Source organism: Chiloscyllium plagiosum, chromosome 15 (genome assembly GCF_004010195.1).
Source record: "Chiloscyllium plagiosum isolate BGI_BamShark_2017 chromosome 15, ASM401019v2, whole genome shotgun sequence".
In the NCBI taxonomy this organism is placed as follows: Eukaryota; Metazoa; Chordata; class Chondrichthyes; order Orectolobiformes; family Hemiscylliidae; genus Chiloscyllium; species Chiloscyllium plagiosum.
The window spans coordinates 78,652,152-78,670,752 of NC_057724.1; the positions used below are offsets into that span (position 1 = coordinate 78,652,152).

An 18,601-nucleotide genomic window follows, 5' to 3' on the forward strand; every position below is an offset into this window, starting at 1 on the left:
ACTGCCTTTATTCCTGATGAAGGGCTTTTGCCCGAAACGTCGATTTCGCTGTTCCTTGGATGCTGCCTGAACTGCTGTGCTCTTCCAGCACCACTAATCCAGGACAAATACAGGAGGCCTTTTCTTTCTGCATCCAGTTTTTCTCTCTCTCTTTCTCTATCTGGTTAAGTTGCATGCAAAATCACAATAGGATTAATTAGCATCTCTCTGCCTCCTTCACCCGTGCCAGGATCTTGTGGGTACAGATCGCACTCTGGAATCCCGAGGGTAAAGACCAGTGCAGTAACTGAGGGAGTGCTGCACTGTCAGACTCGCTGCCTTTTAGTTGGACCAATGAAACTGAGGCTTTGTCTGCTCTCTGAGTTGGTCATCAAGGAGCCCATGGCAGTGTGTGAGGAGAGCAGTGGGACCACCTCTGGTGCCCTCACCTATACTTATCCCTCAATCATCATGATTAGTCAGTGAGCTTATTGCCAGTCTGGTGCTTGTAGGATCTTGCTGTTGCATAAATTAGCTTCTGGGCTTGTCAATGATTGCCTTTCAAATGTACAATTTGCAGCATCACTGGAGGAGTTGGATATTGTCCTCGGGGAAAGGATGAAAAGATATCGGAGTAAGTGGGACCAAGCTATTGAGTTGGATGATCAGCCATGATCATAATGAATGGTCGAGCAGTTTGGAAGGGCCGAATGACCTACTTCTGCTCCTATTTTCTATATTTCCGTGTACTCTACACAGCCTCAGGAAGTTGTTTATAAATGCAGTGTAAAAGGCAAGTCCTCCATATTATTAAGTTCCAATGGTATTGAGTGGGTTGATGGAGGTAGGAGTAATTGGATGTGTGAGTAACCATGGAAACTACTGGAATATTTGTCCTTGTTTCAAAGGATTTCGGAATACAAAGTGGAGCATGAATCGTACTTCTACTACACAGAGTGTTAGATTTCATCTGCAGTTTTGCAACCCCAAACCTCAGGCAAAACCCATTTTCTTGGTATATGTGCAGAACAAATTCACCAGAATGACTGAGTGTGGGCTGTGTTAAATTATTAAGTATGGGTTACATTAGCACAGTTTGTATTCCTGTGAGTTTAGAAGGTGGAGAGAGGATCTGACTGAGGGGGTGAACATATATATATAAGGGTTTGACAGAGCAGATTAACAGAAACAGTTGCCTCTAAAGGAGAGAGCACCAAGGGTGTGTAATCTTAAACATAGTGCGAGGCTGTTTAGGAATGAATTCAGGAAATATTCTTTCATACAAATGTTAGTGACAATCAGGAACTCCCTGCTACAGAATAGCAGAGATTTAGGGGGGATAATTAGGGATTTCAGGACTGAGATCAGTAGATTTTTTTGTTGGATTGGGATGTCAATGGCTGTGGAGTGAATGTAAAGTGCTCGGAATATGTAGCTGGTCAGAAAGGCCATCCATTTGAGATATGAACTGTTTCTCTCTTCATGGAGGCTGCTGGGCATTTCTGCAGTCTCAGTGAAGAGAGAAACAGTGAACCTTTCAGACAGAGGACCTTCGAGACCTACTGAGTATTCACAACATTTTCAAGTTTTGTTTCGAATTGCCATCATCTGCACAATTTTGATTTCGATATGCGTCTAAAGGAGGTGTAAGGGAAAGTAACAGAGTAATCATCAGCAGCTGCTGGCTGAATTCAAGACAAAGTGTACAGAGGCAAGAGTAATGATCTGAAATTGTCAAACTCAGTGTTAAATCTGGAAGATTGTAAAACATCTCATTAAAAGTGGGATCCTTAGTGGAACTTCACTGAAGGTGTGCAGGAAGCCAGGGTCAGGAGTCAGAGAAGGCAAATGGAGTTGCATACAGATTGGCCATGACCTTATTGAATGGTAACCAGCCTTAAGGGATTGAGTGGACTGCAGCGGTTGAGGAAGGCATCTCACCACTATCTCTTCAGGAACAATTAGAGACGGGCAATAATTTCTGGCCAAGCCAACAATGTTCAGATCTCCTAAAGAAATAATAAGAGTAAAATGACTCACTCAGATACATTGTTCACATATTTGAGCTGTCCGATGAGGTATAGCACTTGAAGAAATTGGAATTTGACTCATACATTATGAATAATATGCAGCGCCGTTGTCATTATATATGTGACAGTGTTCTTTGAAACTTCGAAGCAAAATTGAAATACATTATTCAACATGACACCACACTTTCACAAAACCAACCCACATCCATATGCCTCTCTTTTAAAACAATTCAGATTTCAAAAATAAGAATAGTAATATGTTTTATAAAAATACCATTGCCATAATCCTAAAAGACCATAGGACTGCTCCTTCATCAGAGAGGGGTGTGTGATAACTGGTGGTGGTTTTACCTGAGGGTCACTATACCTCAGGTAAGGGGAGACGTTGAAAATTCATAGTAACCTCAGCCAGTGCTGGAATTGAACCCACACTATTAGCATTACTCTACATCACAAATCAGCCAATCGAGCTAACCAACACCTTCATTATCTACTGTATTCTTCTGCAGGCCCAGACTCCAAGAATTTTGCTTACATAGTTCTTTCTCTCTCACTCTCTCTCTCTGTCTATCTCTTTTCTAGCTTGGTAACAATTTTGACGATTTTGTGTTAATGTTGCAATCGTTCTACTGTGAAAAACACCTGATTCAGGTCTTGTGACTCTTTACTAGATCCAATGATCTTAGTTTTTCAGACTGCCAGCATCTACACCATTTTGTGCTTTTAGTTTCACCTTGAGGTATAGGCAGCAGAGAGGGCTGGCGGGGGTAATGCTGATGATGTGGTGTACATGAACTTCAAAAAGACGCTGAATACCATAGGACCTGAGAAAGAATGTTTAAGTTTCTGGAGACAATCTGGATATGAAATGGGCTGAAGGATAGAAATGAGAGAATAATGATTAATGTTTTGGACGAGAGGAAGATTTGTATTGGAATTCCCCAGGTATTGGGGCCCTGGCTTTTTCTGATGTATAGGAATAATCTGGATCATGGTGTGCAGGCGACAATTTAAAATTGTGCAGATGTGTAATGAGGAGGACTTTGTAGAGTTTCAAAAGGACATTGACAAGGTGGTGGAGTCAATGGGGAGTGAGCAGATGAGGTTCAGTGCAGGGAAGTATGAGGCAATCCATTTGAAAGAAAGAATATTGAGAGACAGTATAAATTAATGAATCACACTCCAGAGAGTGGGCAGGAGCAGAGAGATCAGGGTGTATCATTCAAATATATCATTTAAAGTAGCATGCCAGGTAGAGAGAGCTGTTAATATAGCTCCAGTATTCATTACTAGGTCCACAGAGCACAAAAGCAGGGAGGTGATGCTGAACTCAGTGTATCGTGTACAGTTCTGGGTGTCTCACTTTCAGGAGGAGACAAACATGTGGGAGAAAGCATGGAAGTGGTTTACAAGAATGGTTCCAAAGTCACTTGGTCACTTCTTTCCCCAAACTCCCCCTGCATCTCCCCTGAGGTAGATCCACCATACTCCATGTCTCAAATTCCTCCATTTTCGAAGAGGCATCTCTTTAATTGAAATGGGAACAATTTTCATTGGTGTCAGATCAAGAACCAGAGGGTTCAGATTTAAAGTATTAACAAAAAGAAGAAATGATTGAAGATCCCAGTCTAGCCTCTGTGTGACTATTATTCTACATCAAAGTGGTTGACTCTCAGCTACTCTCTGAAGTTGTTCAATATCGAAAGAGGACTACCCTTCCTTATCCTATTGATTTTGTATCCATTTTCAACAATTCAGCTTGAAGACTTTGGTGAGATTAATAATGAGGGTTACTTATTCTCTCACAATTACAAGGTATTGGTGAGACCACATCGTCAGTAAGTTAAAAATCACACAACACCAGGTTATAGTCCAACAGGTTTACTTGGAAGTACAGGTAAACAATCCTTTATCCGAACCCCTCGGGACTAGCTGTCTTTTAGATTTCAGAATTTTTCAGATAAAGGATTAAATGATATTTTCATAGTAAAATACAAAAAAAAATTGCCGAACGGCAGACCCACCTGTGATTAATATGAGCACTGAGACAGAACTGGTGCCTGCAAGTGCTGGGCTATGCCGCTACGTCACATCTGAGTGACGTGAGCCGAATGGGTGTGAAGTTGCTTTAACTGTTTGCATGCCAAACAACCTTGTTAATGAGAAAAAAACTTCAGGAAAACACCTTTGGATTTTGGAGCTTTTCGGATTTTAGAATTTTGGATAAAGGATTGTCTGTACTAGCTGACGAAGGAGCAGTGCTCCGATAGCTAGTGCTTCTAAGTAAACCTGTTGGGCCATAATCTGGTTTTGTGTGATTTTTAACTTTGTCCACCTCAGTCCAACATCAGCATCTTCACATCACATCTGGAGGACTGAGAGCAGTTTTGGTTCCCTTACATAAGGAATGCTATTTCATTGGAGGCAGTTCAGAGAAGGTTCACTCGGACTGTCCCTGGTGTGGAGGGATTGTTGTATGAACAAAGGCTGAACGGATTGGAATTCTAATCACTGAAGTTTAGAAGAAAGAGATGTTGAAACATTCTTAAGGGGCTTGACAGGGTAGATGTGAGAGAATGTTTCCCCTCATGGAAGAGTCAAGGACCAGAGTGAATCTTCCCAGAATTAAAGGGCAGCAGCCTTAAGATTGAGATAAGGCGGAATTTCATCTCTGAGAGGATTGAGTTTTTGAAACACCTTTCCACAGAGAGCTGTCAGGTAGAGTCCTTCTGCATATTTAGGGTTGCACTAAATAGTTTATTGATCAGTCAGGAATCAAGGGTTATGGGCAAACAGCAAGAAAGTGGACATGAGGAACGTTGGATCAGCTGTACTCCTGCTGAATAGTGGAGAGGCTCGATGGGCTGAATGGCTTCCTCTTCCTATTTCTTATAGTTTTATGGTCTCAGAGTAAAGGGTCATCCATTTAAGACAGAGAGGAGGAAGAATTTTTTCTTTATAGAGGGTCATTAATCTGTAGAACTCTTTATCAGAGGGCTGTCGAGGCTGGGTCGTTAAGTATATTTAAGACTGGGATGGACAGAAATAGAAATTGATGGAAACTCTGACAGCATTGGGTCGTTCTGAGGAACGGTCGCTCGACCCAAAACGTGAAAGTGGAAGGGTTTCTCGACCTGAAACGTGAACCCTGGTTTCTCTTCACAGATACTGCCAGACCTGCAGGTTTTTCCAGCAATTTCAATTTTGGTCCTTGATTTACAGCATCCACAGTCCTTTTGGTTTTAATAGGGAATCCAAAGTTGTAGTGAAAAGGACGGAAAGTGCAGTGGAGGATTATCAAATCAGCCACCATCTCATTGGCTGTGCAAAGGCAATGAGGTGTATTGCCTAGTTCTGCTCCATTGCCTCACGGTCTTATAAAGTCTTTTCCAAATTGGGTGGCACAGATAGCACTGTTGCCTGACAGCGCCAGGGACCTGGGTTTGATTCCACCCTAGGGTGACTGTCTGTGTGGAGTTAGCACATTCTCCCTGTGCCTGTGTGGGTTTCTTTCAGGTGACTCAGTTTCCTCCCACAGTCCAAAGATGTGTAGGTTAGGGTGGATTGGCCATGCTAAATTGCCCATATAACCAGGGATGTGCAAACTAGGTGAGTTAGCCATGGGCAGTACAGGGGTAGGGGGATGGGTCAGTATGGAATGCTGTTCAGTATTGATCCGATAGGCTGAATGGCCTGTTTTCACTGTAGGAATTCTATGATGTGTTGTTCATGTTGATTCCATGACCTACATGGAGGGTGACACGGTGGCTCAGTGGTTAACACTGCTGCCTCACAGTGCCAGAGATCTGGGCCTGATTTGTGTGGAGTTTCCACATTCTCCTCATGTCTATGTGGGTTTCCTCCTGCCATCCAAGGATGTGCAGGTTAAGTGAATTGGCCGTGCTAAAGTACCGATGGTGTTCAGGGATGCCAGGTGCATTAGTCAAGGGAAGTGTGAACAGGGGAATGGGTTAGGGTGGGATACTCTTTGAAGGGTCAGTGTGGACTCGTTGGGCCGAAGGGCCTGTTTCCATACTGTAGGGATTCTATCCTATTCCTCTACATTGTGATCTAACAACTATGAGATTTACCCAGTCTATTCGGAAGTGAAAGCCACTATCCCACAATGAAAGGTTGATAATGTCTGTTCACTTTCACCTACCACAAATTGAGTTTTTAACCTTTCCTCTTGTGCAACATGCAGCAATGAAGCAGCCAGTTTGGAAATTGTGTGTTTGTGTTGGTCCATACTTAAACAAAGAGAGGTGTGACTTGCCCAGATGGCCGTGGATGCCTACATTGAATGAAGTATTTGTTTGAGATGTTGGTTGTATTTAATCAGCTACCAAAGGTGACATGATTAGCGGCAAACATTTTAATGACTGGTTTGTATCCAGTTTTTAAAAGTATTGACTGAAAGCACATAATATGACTTTTTTATATGTGACGAGACTTGCTGCAGAGTTTAAATGGAACCTTGTGCAGTTTGACCAGAGCTCTGTGTTTGAATGGTGCCCTGTATAGTTTGATCATTACCATCTGGTGATTTGAGCTGCTTTACCATAAAGATGTTGAATTGTCACTAAAAGCTAACGGGCTCCCAAAATTCTTTCTGGAAGGAAATCTGCCACCCTTACCCAGTCTGGGTATCTGAGACTCCAGAGACACAGGAACATAGCTGCCCTCTCAAGAGGCCACACTGGCCAGGGAATAATGTCAAACCTGCTACAGCACAAATCTCCAACATTACCTTCTTGGGAGAACTGAGGATGGCCAATAAAGAAGCCTTTATTGTGCTTCTCAGTGATACCCACGTCCAAGAACTGACTAAAATAGGGCACGCCACTTGAAGATTTTGTGCTTGAAGGTGGGAAACAGCTGGTGTAATATACTGTGCTTTTCACAATGACCTCTCCATGATTCTGTCATTAGACTATGATGTGGCACAGAATTGGTGTGAATTTGCTTCCATGAATTTATATCAATGTACATATTCTTTCAGTACTTCTCACTAAATAGCTCCCACTCAGTCACTGATTTTTGCAGTTATATATTATGCTTATCCGATAGTTTGTAGTTATGTATTATACTTACCCAATATTTTGCAGTTATATACTATACTTACCCAATATTTCTAAGGGAATAATCTTTAAGCATAGGAGTCTGAGTTACTGCTGATGAGACAAGTGTCCGACAACTTGTACCAAATTTCTCTCTCTGCAATTTAAATTGTACCATGAGCATGTCTGAAATAAATCAATAAATGCTCAAGTTATATAAATGTCCAATAACATTTGATATGATGGTGTTCAGGGGTAGAAAGCAACACTATCAAAAGTAATTTCTTTGCTATTGAATCTGTTCGCCTGTTTATACACGCACTGGAATTGTGAGTCTCACAGAGTGTCAGAGAATTGGCAAGCACGTTCACACGTGTGTTGTGGTCTGAAGTTACAGATAATGTTACAACCCACTACAACACTCGAGCCCCACTACTGCGGATCTTTTCACAAAGATTTCAGAAAAAAATAATCAAATCACTGCAACTCCCCAGTTTACTCAGGTTAACAGAAACTACTGATTGGGTTTTTGTATATATCCAATAATTTCTTTTAATTACAATAATTCAATCTGAACCACAAGAAACTAAAATCTGTTAGCTTAAGCTCTGTTTTAAACTTCTACATGTCCACACACACATGTGTATGTGCACACACACACACAGAAGAACAAACATGTATGTTATGGGAGGAGGGAACAATACTGGGGAAACACAGTTCATTAGTACCAGTCCTCAGAATTAGACGAAATGTTCATTTTGCTTCTTCCAAGTCCTTCCCCTTATTTTCAGATCTGCTAAAGTCACAAGCACTTGACACATTGAATGTTCAGTCTTTCAGTCACTGGTGAGAGGTGTCAGCTAACAGCAAATGCTGGGAGCTACCTTCAGTTCTTGGCTATTTGATTTGATTTGATTTATTCTTGTCACGTACTGAGGTACAGTGAAAACTTTTGTTTTGTGTGGGGTACAGGTAGATCATACCATACAAAGACCATAGGGTAATAGAACAGGTAGAATTTCACTGCAAAGAGAGAAGGTGAAGGATACTACCTCTTGCATTCTAGAGACCTTCTTCCCTCTGTATTGTCTGCACTCCGATTGGCCCTCCAATCAGAAAGTCATTGTCATGCTGATGATGTCTAGCCCCTCACAACTGATGCTGATTGAAGATCAAATCAACAGTCTGTCTCTGAGCAAAGTTTGTTCTGCACCCTTACCCACTATGGTGTCACAGCTTAAACAAGTTAACAGTGTAAACGCAACTCACAATGAGTTCTTGTTTTTAAAATGTGCAGCGATTTCTTCCCAAGCTCTTGGTTTAGGACAGTTTGTTTCCCATTTTGGAGCACAATCCAAAATGCAGAAACACAGATAGATGTTTTTACAAGATTCATGTTAGACATTCTTCAACATTCTGAACATCACAGGAATGACCAGGATTCTGTCTCACTGACCAAGGGTGTGGGTTGGATGGATTTTTAAAAATTCACTCATGAAATCTGGCCAGGCCAGCATTTATTTCACATCTCTACTTGGGCAGAGGGCTGTTAAGAGTCAACCAAATTGCTGTGGGTCTGGAGTCAAATGAAGGCCAGACCAGGGAAGGATGGCAGTTTCCTTCCTTAAAGGGCATTAGTGAACCAGATGGGATTTTCCTGACAATTGACAATGGATTCATGGTCATCATCAACTCTAAAATCCAGATGTTTTATTGAATTCACCATCTAGAGACTTAGAGTCATAGAGATGTACAACATGGAAACAGACTCTTCGGTCCAACCCATCTATGCAGACCAGATATCCCAACCCAATCTAGTCCCACTGCCAGCACCCGGCCCATATCCCTCCAAACCTTTTCTATTCATATACCCATCCAAATGTCTTTTAAATGTTGCAATTGTACCAGCCTCCACCACATCCTCTGGCAGCCCATTCCATACACGCACCATCCTCCGCATGAAAACATTGACCCTTAGATCTCTTTTATATCTTTCCCCTCTCACCCTAAACCTATGCCCTCTAGTTTTGGACTCCCCGACCCCAGGGAAAAGACTTTGCCTATTTACCCTATCCATGCCCCTCATAATTTTATAACCTCTATAAGGTCACCCCTCAGCCTCCGACACTCCAGGGAAAACAGCCCTAGCCTATTCAACCTCTCCCTATAGCTCAAATACTCCAACCCTGGCAACATCCTTGTAGATCTTTTCTGAACCCTTTCAGGTTTTACCACGTCTTTCCGATAGGAAGGAGACCAGAATTGCACGCAATATTCCAACAGTGGCCTAACCAATGTTCTGTACAGCCGCAACATGACCTCCCAACTCCTGTACTCAATACACTGTCCAATAAAGCATACCAAACACCGCCTTCACTATCCTATCTACCTGCGACTCCACTTTCAAGGAGCTGCCAAGACAGGATTTGAACCCAGGTCCCCAGAACATTAGCTGAGTTTCAGGATTAATAGTCTGGTGATAATACCATTGGGCCATTGCTTCCCCAATTTGCAAGTTGATAATCCATTTGATTGTGTTAAAAATGCACCTTCCTGAGTCATCAAGTCCTAGAATGGGACTTGAACCCAGAGCTTCTAGCTCAGAGACAGGAACACTACCAATGCCCGACAGATGTTCCACTGGGAGATTGTATTGCTGCATGTTTCAGGACTGGAATCTGGTTTGTAGTGACCAGAGGATAAAGGAAAGGCTAGGGCTGCATGGACTCTAACCTCAGATGTCAGACCGTAGTTAGAATATTCATAATTGCTAGCTGCTCTCTTTCATTCTCCTCACTCACTTGCTTTCGTGCACTCACTCGCCCATTTGTCATACTTTTTCTCTCTGTCCCTCTCTCCCTCCGCCGCCAACCCCCCCCAGTGTTCTCACTCTTGCTTTCTGGAGAGATGGCAATTTAGGGTGTAGGTTTGCTCGCTGAGCTGTAGGTTTGGTATCCAGACGTTTCATTACCTGGCGAGGTAACATCATCAGTGGCGACCTCCAAGTGAAGCGAAGCTGTTCTCTCCTGCTTCAGCGAGCAAACCTACACCCTTAACCTCAGCCTGAGCTACAAACCTTCACAAACTTGCAAAAAAGATGGCAATTTTTGATGTGCTTTTATAAAATAAACAAATTTTGACATGTTTGAAGAGTATTCCCCTGTCTAAATCAGTGCAGTGACCCAATGTAGACACAGACCATAGACCAATCACTGCCGAATTGTTTTTGTTGAATATCTGGTAATGACCAGTGTTGTGTTAAATGAGCATTGAATTAGATTAGATTACTTACAGTGTGGGAACAGGCCCTTCGGCCCAACAAGTCCACACCGACCGCCGAAGCGCAACCCACCCCGACCCATTTATCCCTGCATCTAACACTATGGGCAATTTAGCACGGCCAATTCACCTAACCTGCACATCTTTGGACTGTGGGAGGAAACCGGAGCGCCCGGAGGAAACCCACACAGACACGGGGAGAATGTGCAAACTCCACACAGTCAGTCGCCTGAGGCAGGAATTGAACCCGGTTCTCTGGCGCTGTGAGGCAGCAGTGCTAACCACTGTGCCACCATGCCCCCCACGGTTTTGGCTTGGCTTGAAACAACAACAACTTGTATTTACATAGCATGTTTAATATCATGAAATGTCAAAGGCACTTCACAGGAGTATTATAAAAACAAAACTTAACACAAAGCCACAGAGATATTAAAGCAGGTGACCAAAAGATTGTTTGAAAGGTAAATTTTAAGTAACATCTTTAAATGTGGAGAGAAAGGTCAAGATATAGGAGGTCCAGGAGGGGAGTGTCAGCAATGTAGGGCCGAGGCAGCTGACGTCACAGGTACCAACGATGCAGCGAGGAAAAGTGGGAATATCGAAGGGATATTGTGGTGCGGTGCAGTGTTGGAAGGGAGTGGGGAAGTGTGAGAGCATGCAGGACTTTGACAACAAGGATGTTGAATTGAAGATCAGGTTTGTTGCTTAATTGGAAGCCATTATAGCTCAGCTAGTGTAATAAAACAAATATACTAGAGATCTTTGAAAGAAACAGAGAAATTGCTGGTGAAATTCAGCAGAACCGGCAGCATCAGGGTGACACGTGGCTCAGTGGTTAGCACTGTTGCCTCACAGCGCCAGAGACCCGGGTTCAATTCCAGCCTCGGGTGACTGTCTGTGTGGAGTTTGCACATTCTCTCCGTGTCTGCGTGGGTTTCCTTCCACAATCTGAAGATACGCAGGTTTAGTGAATTGGCCAAGCTAAATTGCCTGAGGAGTTCAGGGATGTGTAGGTTGGATGCATCAGTCAGAGGTAAATATAGGGTAGGTGAATGGGTCTGGGTGGGTTACTCTTTGGAGGATCAGTGTGGACTTGTTGGGCTAAATGTTTCCACAATGTAGGAATTCTAATTCTAATCTATTCAGAGAGAAAACAGAGTGAATGTTCTGAGCCCAGTGCCCATCTTCAAACTGGTTGAACTGCTCCAGTGAGTGCAGGGCTGATTAATGAATAAGGCTGATGCAAGTCAGGACATGACTGCAAAGTTTTGGATGACTTTAAATTTACTGAGTGTGAAGGAGAGGGGCCAGGCAAGCATTGAAATAGACATGTCTAGAGACAGCATTGGCATTGATGAGGCTTTCAGCAGCAGATACATTAAGGCCGGGACAGAGTCATGGAATGCTACCCAGCTCAGAGTTGGCAGTTTTAGTGACGGAGCAAGTAAAATACAAAAGATACAGGCAGAAGATACAAAAGCTTAAACACACGTACCAACAGATTCAAGAGCAGCTTCTTCCCCGTTATTCGGGGAAGGGCCTCTCAAATGTTAAATTTAATGTTGATCTCACTTTTTGTGCCCCTTCTCTGCAGCTATAACATTGTATTCCTCGCTCTGCTCTATTCCCCTAATGTACTTTGTATGGTATGACTTGCATGTATTGCATGCAAACCAAATTTTTTTACTGAACCTAGGTACATGCGATAATAATAAATCGAATCAAAATAAATAATTGGAAGTTCATCTCAGAGCCCAAATTAGCAAAAGGTTGCACAATGTCTAAAACCAAAAGGCAAAATGAGATACCCACAGGGCCTCAGAGCATCAGCAAAGAGAGATCAAGTTAAGGATTCAGGTCGATGGTCTTTCATTGGAGCTGGGGATTGTTAAAAATATCATAGGTTTTAATGAGGTGAAATGGAGGGAGAGTGGAAAAAGAACAAAAGTGAAATAATGAGCAGAAGGTGAGTGAAATTGAGATACTCCGAAAGGAATGGAGATGGGAGGAGGAAAAGAAATGAAGGAGGAGCAGGTGAGGTGCTGTCTGAAAGTAAGAGAAAGGAACCAAAACAGGTCTCTTCACTGTTCCTTCTGATTGTGGAGCTTTTTTTTCGTTCATTCATGGAATGAGGGTGTCGCTGGCTAGGTCATCATTTATTGCCCATCTTAGAGGCCGGTTAAGAGTCACCCATATTGCTAACTCTAATTCAACCACTAACTCTTCCGTTCTTCAATGTCCAGCTGCCGTTGAGCCTGTGGTATGACCTCAGCTGGTTTAAGGTTTTAGTGAGGAAATGTAGCTTGTGAGGCATTTGAAGTTGTTGTTCGGTTTGCCAAGTTGATTAATTTTTTTGCAAGCATTTCATCTCCCTCCTGGATGACATCTTCAGTGCTGTGTAGTCGCCGGATGAAGCTCTGATTTTGTGATATGCCCCAAATGTTTACGTTCTGTCTGTTGTGGTGGGTGCTTATACTTCTGGTTTTGTGCTGTCATGGTCTGTAGGTGGGGTCTAGTTCAATGTGTTTGTTTGTGGATACGGTGAATGAATACCAAGCTTCCAGGAATTCCCGAGCTTGTCTTTGTTTAGCCTGGGAGCAAGTGAGGACTGCAGATTCTGGAGGTCAGAGTCGAGTGTGTAATGCTGGAAAAGCATAGCAGGTCAGGCAGCATCCGAGGAGCAGGAGAGTCATGTTTGTTTTGCTTGTCCCAGTATCGTCACATTGTCCAAGTGAATTGGTGTCCTTCATTGTCAAAAGGAGGACTGGTCATGTCATTTGGTTGCTAGCTGATACTCATGTATTTTGATGGCAGGTTTCCTGCCCGTTTGTCCTATGTAATGTTTCTCACAGTTTATATATCACATTCATGCTGCATGCTGCAGGTATTGGCTCTTTTGTCCTGGGGAGTAGCTGGTGAAGCATGGCTCTGGGTTTGTGTGCTGTCATTATTCCCAGAGCATGTAGAAGTCTCGTTGTTAGTTCAGTGATGTTTCTAATGTAGAGTAGGGTGGTCAGTGTGTTACAGGGCACAGTGCTTTCTTGATGTTATTTGTATGCCAAGCATCAATGAATGAAGCCAACAGGATACCTACCCATTATTGGCAAACAGGCAAGAAACTCACTACCAGAATACACGAGCATCAGTGAGCAGCAAAGCCTCAGTACCAACTCACCCTCATATCAATACACACTGATAATGAAGGGCACCAATTCACTTGGGCAATGTTACGATATAGGACAGGCGAAATAAAGACAAGCTTGGCAATTCCTGGAGGCCTGGTATTCATTTTAACAAACAAGTTAAAATAGACCCCATCTGCAGACCACTGCAGTACACAACCGAAAGTTAAACCACCCACCACAACAGACAGAACCGTGTAAATTCAGAGCAGATCACAACATCAGAGCTTCATCCGGTGACTACACAGCACTATATCACCCAGGAGGGAGACAAAAGAAATCAACCAGCTCAGCGAGCCAACCAACAACCTCATCTCAGCTGATGTTATTACAGGACAGGTCAGATTCCGGCAGAAATCTTGTTTGTCAGATCACAGTTTGTTTTTTGTTTTAAAGGGATGGTCTGTTATGGAAACGTTTGGGTGCAATGTTGCAGATTTGTTTCTTACAATAAAAGAAACAAAGGGAACAGAATAAAGCCAAGCTATTTGCACACGACGCAAGTTTAGAGATTTTGATTTTAGAGATTATCTAATCTCTTTAATCCCAAAGCATTCCTGTACAGATTCCAAACAACCCTGTAAGGTCCCAAAAGCACCCAGATGGGAAATAGGGTGGGCCACAGATCAGTCTCTGGGGGGTCACAGGTAATGGTGTGGGAGCAGGAAGAAACACCATTATAAGAATTTATTTTTTAATTCATTTCATGGGACCCCTGAGAGTCAAGCATGTATTGCTGTGGTCTGGAGCCACGTGTAAGGTAAGGACAACAGTTTCCTTCTCTAAAGGACACCAGTGGACCAGACGGGTTTTCATGGTTTCAACAGTTTCGTGGTCATCATGAGACTCTTAATTCCAGATTCTTTTCATTGAATTCAAATTCCAACATCAGCCGTAGCAGGATTCAAAGCCAGGTCCCAGAACATTAATAGTCTTGTGATAAAACCAGTCATCACCTCCCTGTGTACCTGGCCAGGATTTGATCAATGAGATTGGAACCAGGCTGAGAGCAGTAGGACGACACAGGAGAGAGTATCAAAGACTGCTGATTGGCCGAAGGATAGGAAAGGAATGTTTACCTTGGTCAGAATCACAGCCATGTGAGATGTCATTTGTAACTAGGAGGAGAGAAAAAGTATTTAGAAAAATTCTGACCCCGACAGGAGATGAAACCAGGCGAAGAGATCACACTGACGTGAGATTTGTGGAGATATAGGATTTAGGAGCAAGAGTAGGCCTTTTGGCCCTCTGAACTATCCTTATCCAGGTTGCTAGTTGATCTGGTTGTGGTCTCATCCTCACTTTCCTATCTACCCAATAATCCTCGGCTCCTATGTCTATCAGAGATCGGTCTAACTCAGTCCTAAATAAATTCAATGATCCAGCCTCCACTGCTTCATGGGAAAGAGAATTCACAAAGTAATGAACTTTTCAGAGAAAAAATCCTCCTCATCTCTGTATTTAAAAGGGAGACCTTTTATTTTAAAACTGTATCCCCCAGTTCTCATCTCTTCCATAAGGAAACAGCCTCCCAGCATCCACCGTATCCAGTTGCTTCAGCATCCTGAATGTTTCAATAAGTTTCATTCTCATTCTTCTGTCCTGAGTGGGTGTGGGCTCAGTGGTTTAGGGAGCACAGTGACCCAGTGGTTAGCACTGCTGCCTCACAGCACCAGTGACCGAGATTCAATTCCAGCCTCAGGCAACTATCTGCTCATTCTCCCCGTGTCTGCGTGGGTTTCCTCTGGGTGCTCCAGTTTCCTTCCGCAGTCCAAAGATGTGCAAGTTGGGTAGATTAGCCATGGGAAGTGCAGAGTTATAGCAATAGGGTGGGATGCTCTTCAAAGGTTGGTTTGGGCTTGATAGGCTAAATGGCCTGCTTCCACGCTGTAGGGATTCTATTTTTTATTTAAAAAGTTCAACCTTTCCTCATAAGATTATCCCTATTGTAACAGCGCTGAACTTCATTGAATGATTCTAACACAATAGTGTCCCTTTTCAAATAAAGAGATGAGAGATGACATGGTACACCAGGTGTGGTCTCACCATAGCTCTATACAACTCCTACTTTAACATTTTGTCTAAAATCATTGGCCTTCTATATGATGTGATATTTGCCTCAGTCCAGACTCATCTGTCTTTCCCTTGAAGGCATTGCTGGCAACAGTCCACCACTCCCTGGGATAAGGTTATGGTGCACACTTAATATACACAAGCATCATAATAGCTCACTACCACTGAAATGAAACAAAAATCACTTAATCAGCTCCACTGCCTCCATGCATCTTTATACTTTATGATCAATAGGGCACAGTGGTTACATCATTGTGCAATTCATCAGGAGCTAGTAAAGGGGATTTGTGTGATTCTCTCTAAGCAGATTGTTCATTAAATCCTACACCGTGTCACACATCACTGTGATTTATCAGTGTCTGTGCTGGGACCCCAGTGATTCTTCAAAAAATATTTGTTCACAGAATGTGAACATCACTAGTCAGGCCAGCATTTATTACCCAACCTTCAATGCCCAGAGAGCAGTTAAGAGTCAAACACATTGAGTCACACAAAGGCCCAGACAGGGTAAGGATGAGTCACACAAAGGCCCAGACAGGGTAAGGATGGCAGATGTTCTTCCCTGAGGGGCATTGGTGAACCAGGTGGGGTTTTCTTGACAATTGGCAACGGTTTCATTGGACTCTTAATTCCATTTTTTTTTTAAAGTTGAATTCAAATTACACCATCTGGCATGGCAGGATTTGAACCTGGGAATAGTCCGGGGATAATACCAGCAGGTCATCACCTTCTCTCTGAAATACTGGCTGTACTACTGCACCAAACCTTCGTGTTATTCAAGGTTTCTCCTTGATTGTGCTACCCTGTTTGTGATGATTTATCTGCCAGGTTTCTGGTGAATGGTACAGATAACAAATCAGGGACAGAAGTCTCACTGATGAGTAGTGTGATGTGGTTAAGAGCAGGTATGTTTTTCCCTCTTGTTGGTTCCCTCACCACCTGCTGCAGACCCAGTCTAGCAGCTATGTCCTTTGGGATCCGATCAGCTTGATCAATAGTACTGCTGCTGAGTCACTCTTGGTGGTGGACATTGAAATCCTCCACCCAGAGTACATTGTACAACATGGAGGAGTATTGATTCATCAACTGAGAGAGGTGTAGGTTACATTGTAATCAGCAGGAGGTTTCCTTGCCCATATTTAACCTGATGCCATGAGACTTCCTAAGGTCTGAGGACTCCCAGGGAAATTCCCTCCCGACTGTTACTATAGTCCATCTGGATCATAATGCACTGTAATGACAGACAGGCAGAGAGAGTAGGACTAGTAGTGTTTTAACCTGGGGTCATTATGAAGGAGAATCCTTTCATGGTAACTGCTTTGATACAGCTAAGCAGTTGGCTCAGCTGTTTCACCCACATTGCTGTCGCTGGGTTAAAATCCAGAAATTCCCTCCCTAAGGGCATTGTGATCTACCTACAGCAGAGGGACTGCAGTGGTTCAAGAAGTCAGCTCACCCCCACCTTCTCAAGGGGCAACTGCAGATGACAACAAATCCTGGCCCAGTCAGCATCACCCATGTCCCATGAATAAACTTAAAGCATGTTGATGCAGACCATGTTGTGGTAGGAATACTGGCATTCGGTATGGGTCAGTGTGGATCTAATTGGGTCAGAGTGGATCTCACTGGGTCAGGGTGGGTCTCATTGGGTCAGTGTGGATCTCATTGGGTCAGTGTCAATCTCATTGGGTCAGTGTCAATCTCACTGGGTCAGGGTGGGTCTCACTGGGTCAGGGTGGATCTCACTGGGTCAGTGTCAATCTCATTGGGTCAGTGTGGATCTCACTGGGTCAGGGTGGATCTCACTGGGTCAGGGTGGGTCTCACTGGGTCAGTGTGGATCTCACTGGGTCAGGGTGGGTCTCATTGGGTCAGTGTGGATCTCACTGGGTCAGGATGGATCTCACTGGGTTTGGATGGATCTCACTGAGTCAGTGGGAATCTCATTGGGTCAGGGTGGATCTCACTGGGTTAGGATGGATCTCACTGAGTCAGTGGGGATCTCACTGAGTCAGTGGGGATCTCATTGGGTCAGTGTCGATCTCATTGGGTCAGGGTGGATCTCATTAGGTCAAGGTGGGTCTCCATCTCATTGGGTCAGTGTAGATCTCACTGGGTCAGTGTAGATCTCACTGGGTCAATGTGGATCTCACTGGGTCAGGGTGGTTCTCATTGGGTCAGGGTGGATCTCACTGGGTTATGATGGATCTCACAGAGTCAGTGGGCATCTCATTGGGTCAGTGTCGATCTTACTGGGTCAGTGTGGATCTCATTGGGTCAGTGGGGATCTTACTGGGTCAGTATGGATTTCATTGGGTCAGTATAGATCTCATTGGGTCCGTGGGGATCTTACTGGGTCAGTGGGGATCTCATTGGGTCAGTGTAGATCTCATTGCATCAGTGGCGATCTTACTGGGTCAGGGTGGATCTCATTGGGTCAGTAGGGATTTTACTGGGTCAGTGTGGATTTCACTGTGTCAGGGTGGATCTCACTCGATCAGCTTGCTTATTGTGGGATTTATTGATCCACTTATTTATGCACTTTCCATTCAGCCCCTGGAATTTGCTCTGGATTATCGGGGTCTGAATGATTTGTGAGAAATGAATGTTTTCCATTTGGTTCCCCATAGGCCACGTGTCCAGAAAACCTGCAGCTGGTGCTGGTCCTGCGCCCCACCGGATTCTTCCAGCGTGCCATCTCTGACATTAGCTTCCGATTCAATCAGGATGACTTTATCCTGAAACTCCCAGTAAGTATTAATGTTCCCTCTACCTCCTGGTTTCTCATCTCCCTCTCTTAGGTTTCTCCTCTATGTGACTCACTCTTTGTGTGACTCCCTCCCTCTTTCTCTGTCTCTATCTCTCTGAGAGTCTTCCTCTCTCCCACACTCTGACTCCCTTCCCCTCTCTCTCACTGACTCTCTTCCTTTGTGTGTGTGTGTGTGTGTGTGTATGTCCTCTTCCTCTCTCTCTCTCTGTGTCTCTCTCTCTGACTCGTT

At 43.7% G+C, this 18,601-nt stretch overlaps 1 protein-coding gene across 1 annotated transcript in view; it reads left to right on the plus strand.

Annotated features, from left to right (window-relative positions):
• Window positions 1-18,601, plus strand: part of mcf2a (MCF.2 cell line derived transforming sequence a) — a 175,636-nt gene that overhangs the window by 76,091 nt on the left and 80,944 nt on the right. Inside the window, exon 5 of the mRNA XM_043705219.1 lies at window positions 18,233-18,352. Within this exon, the coding sequence (XP_043561154.1) occupies window positions 18,233-18,352 (120 nt within the window). The remainder of the gene's footprint in view (window positions 1-18,232; window positions 18,353-18,601) is intronic.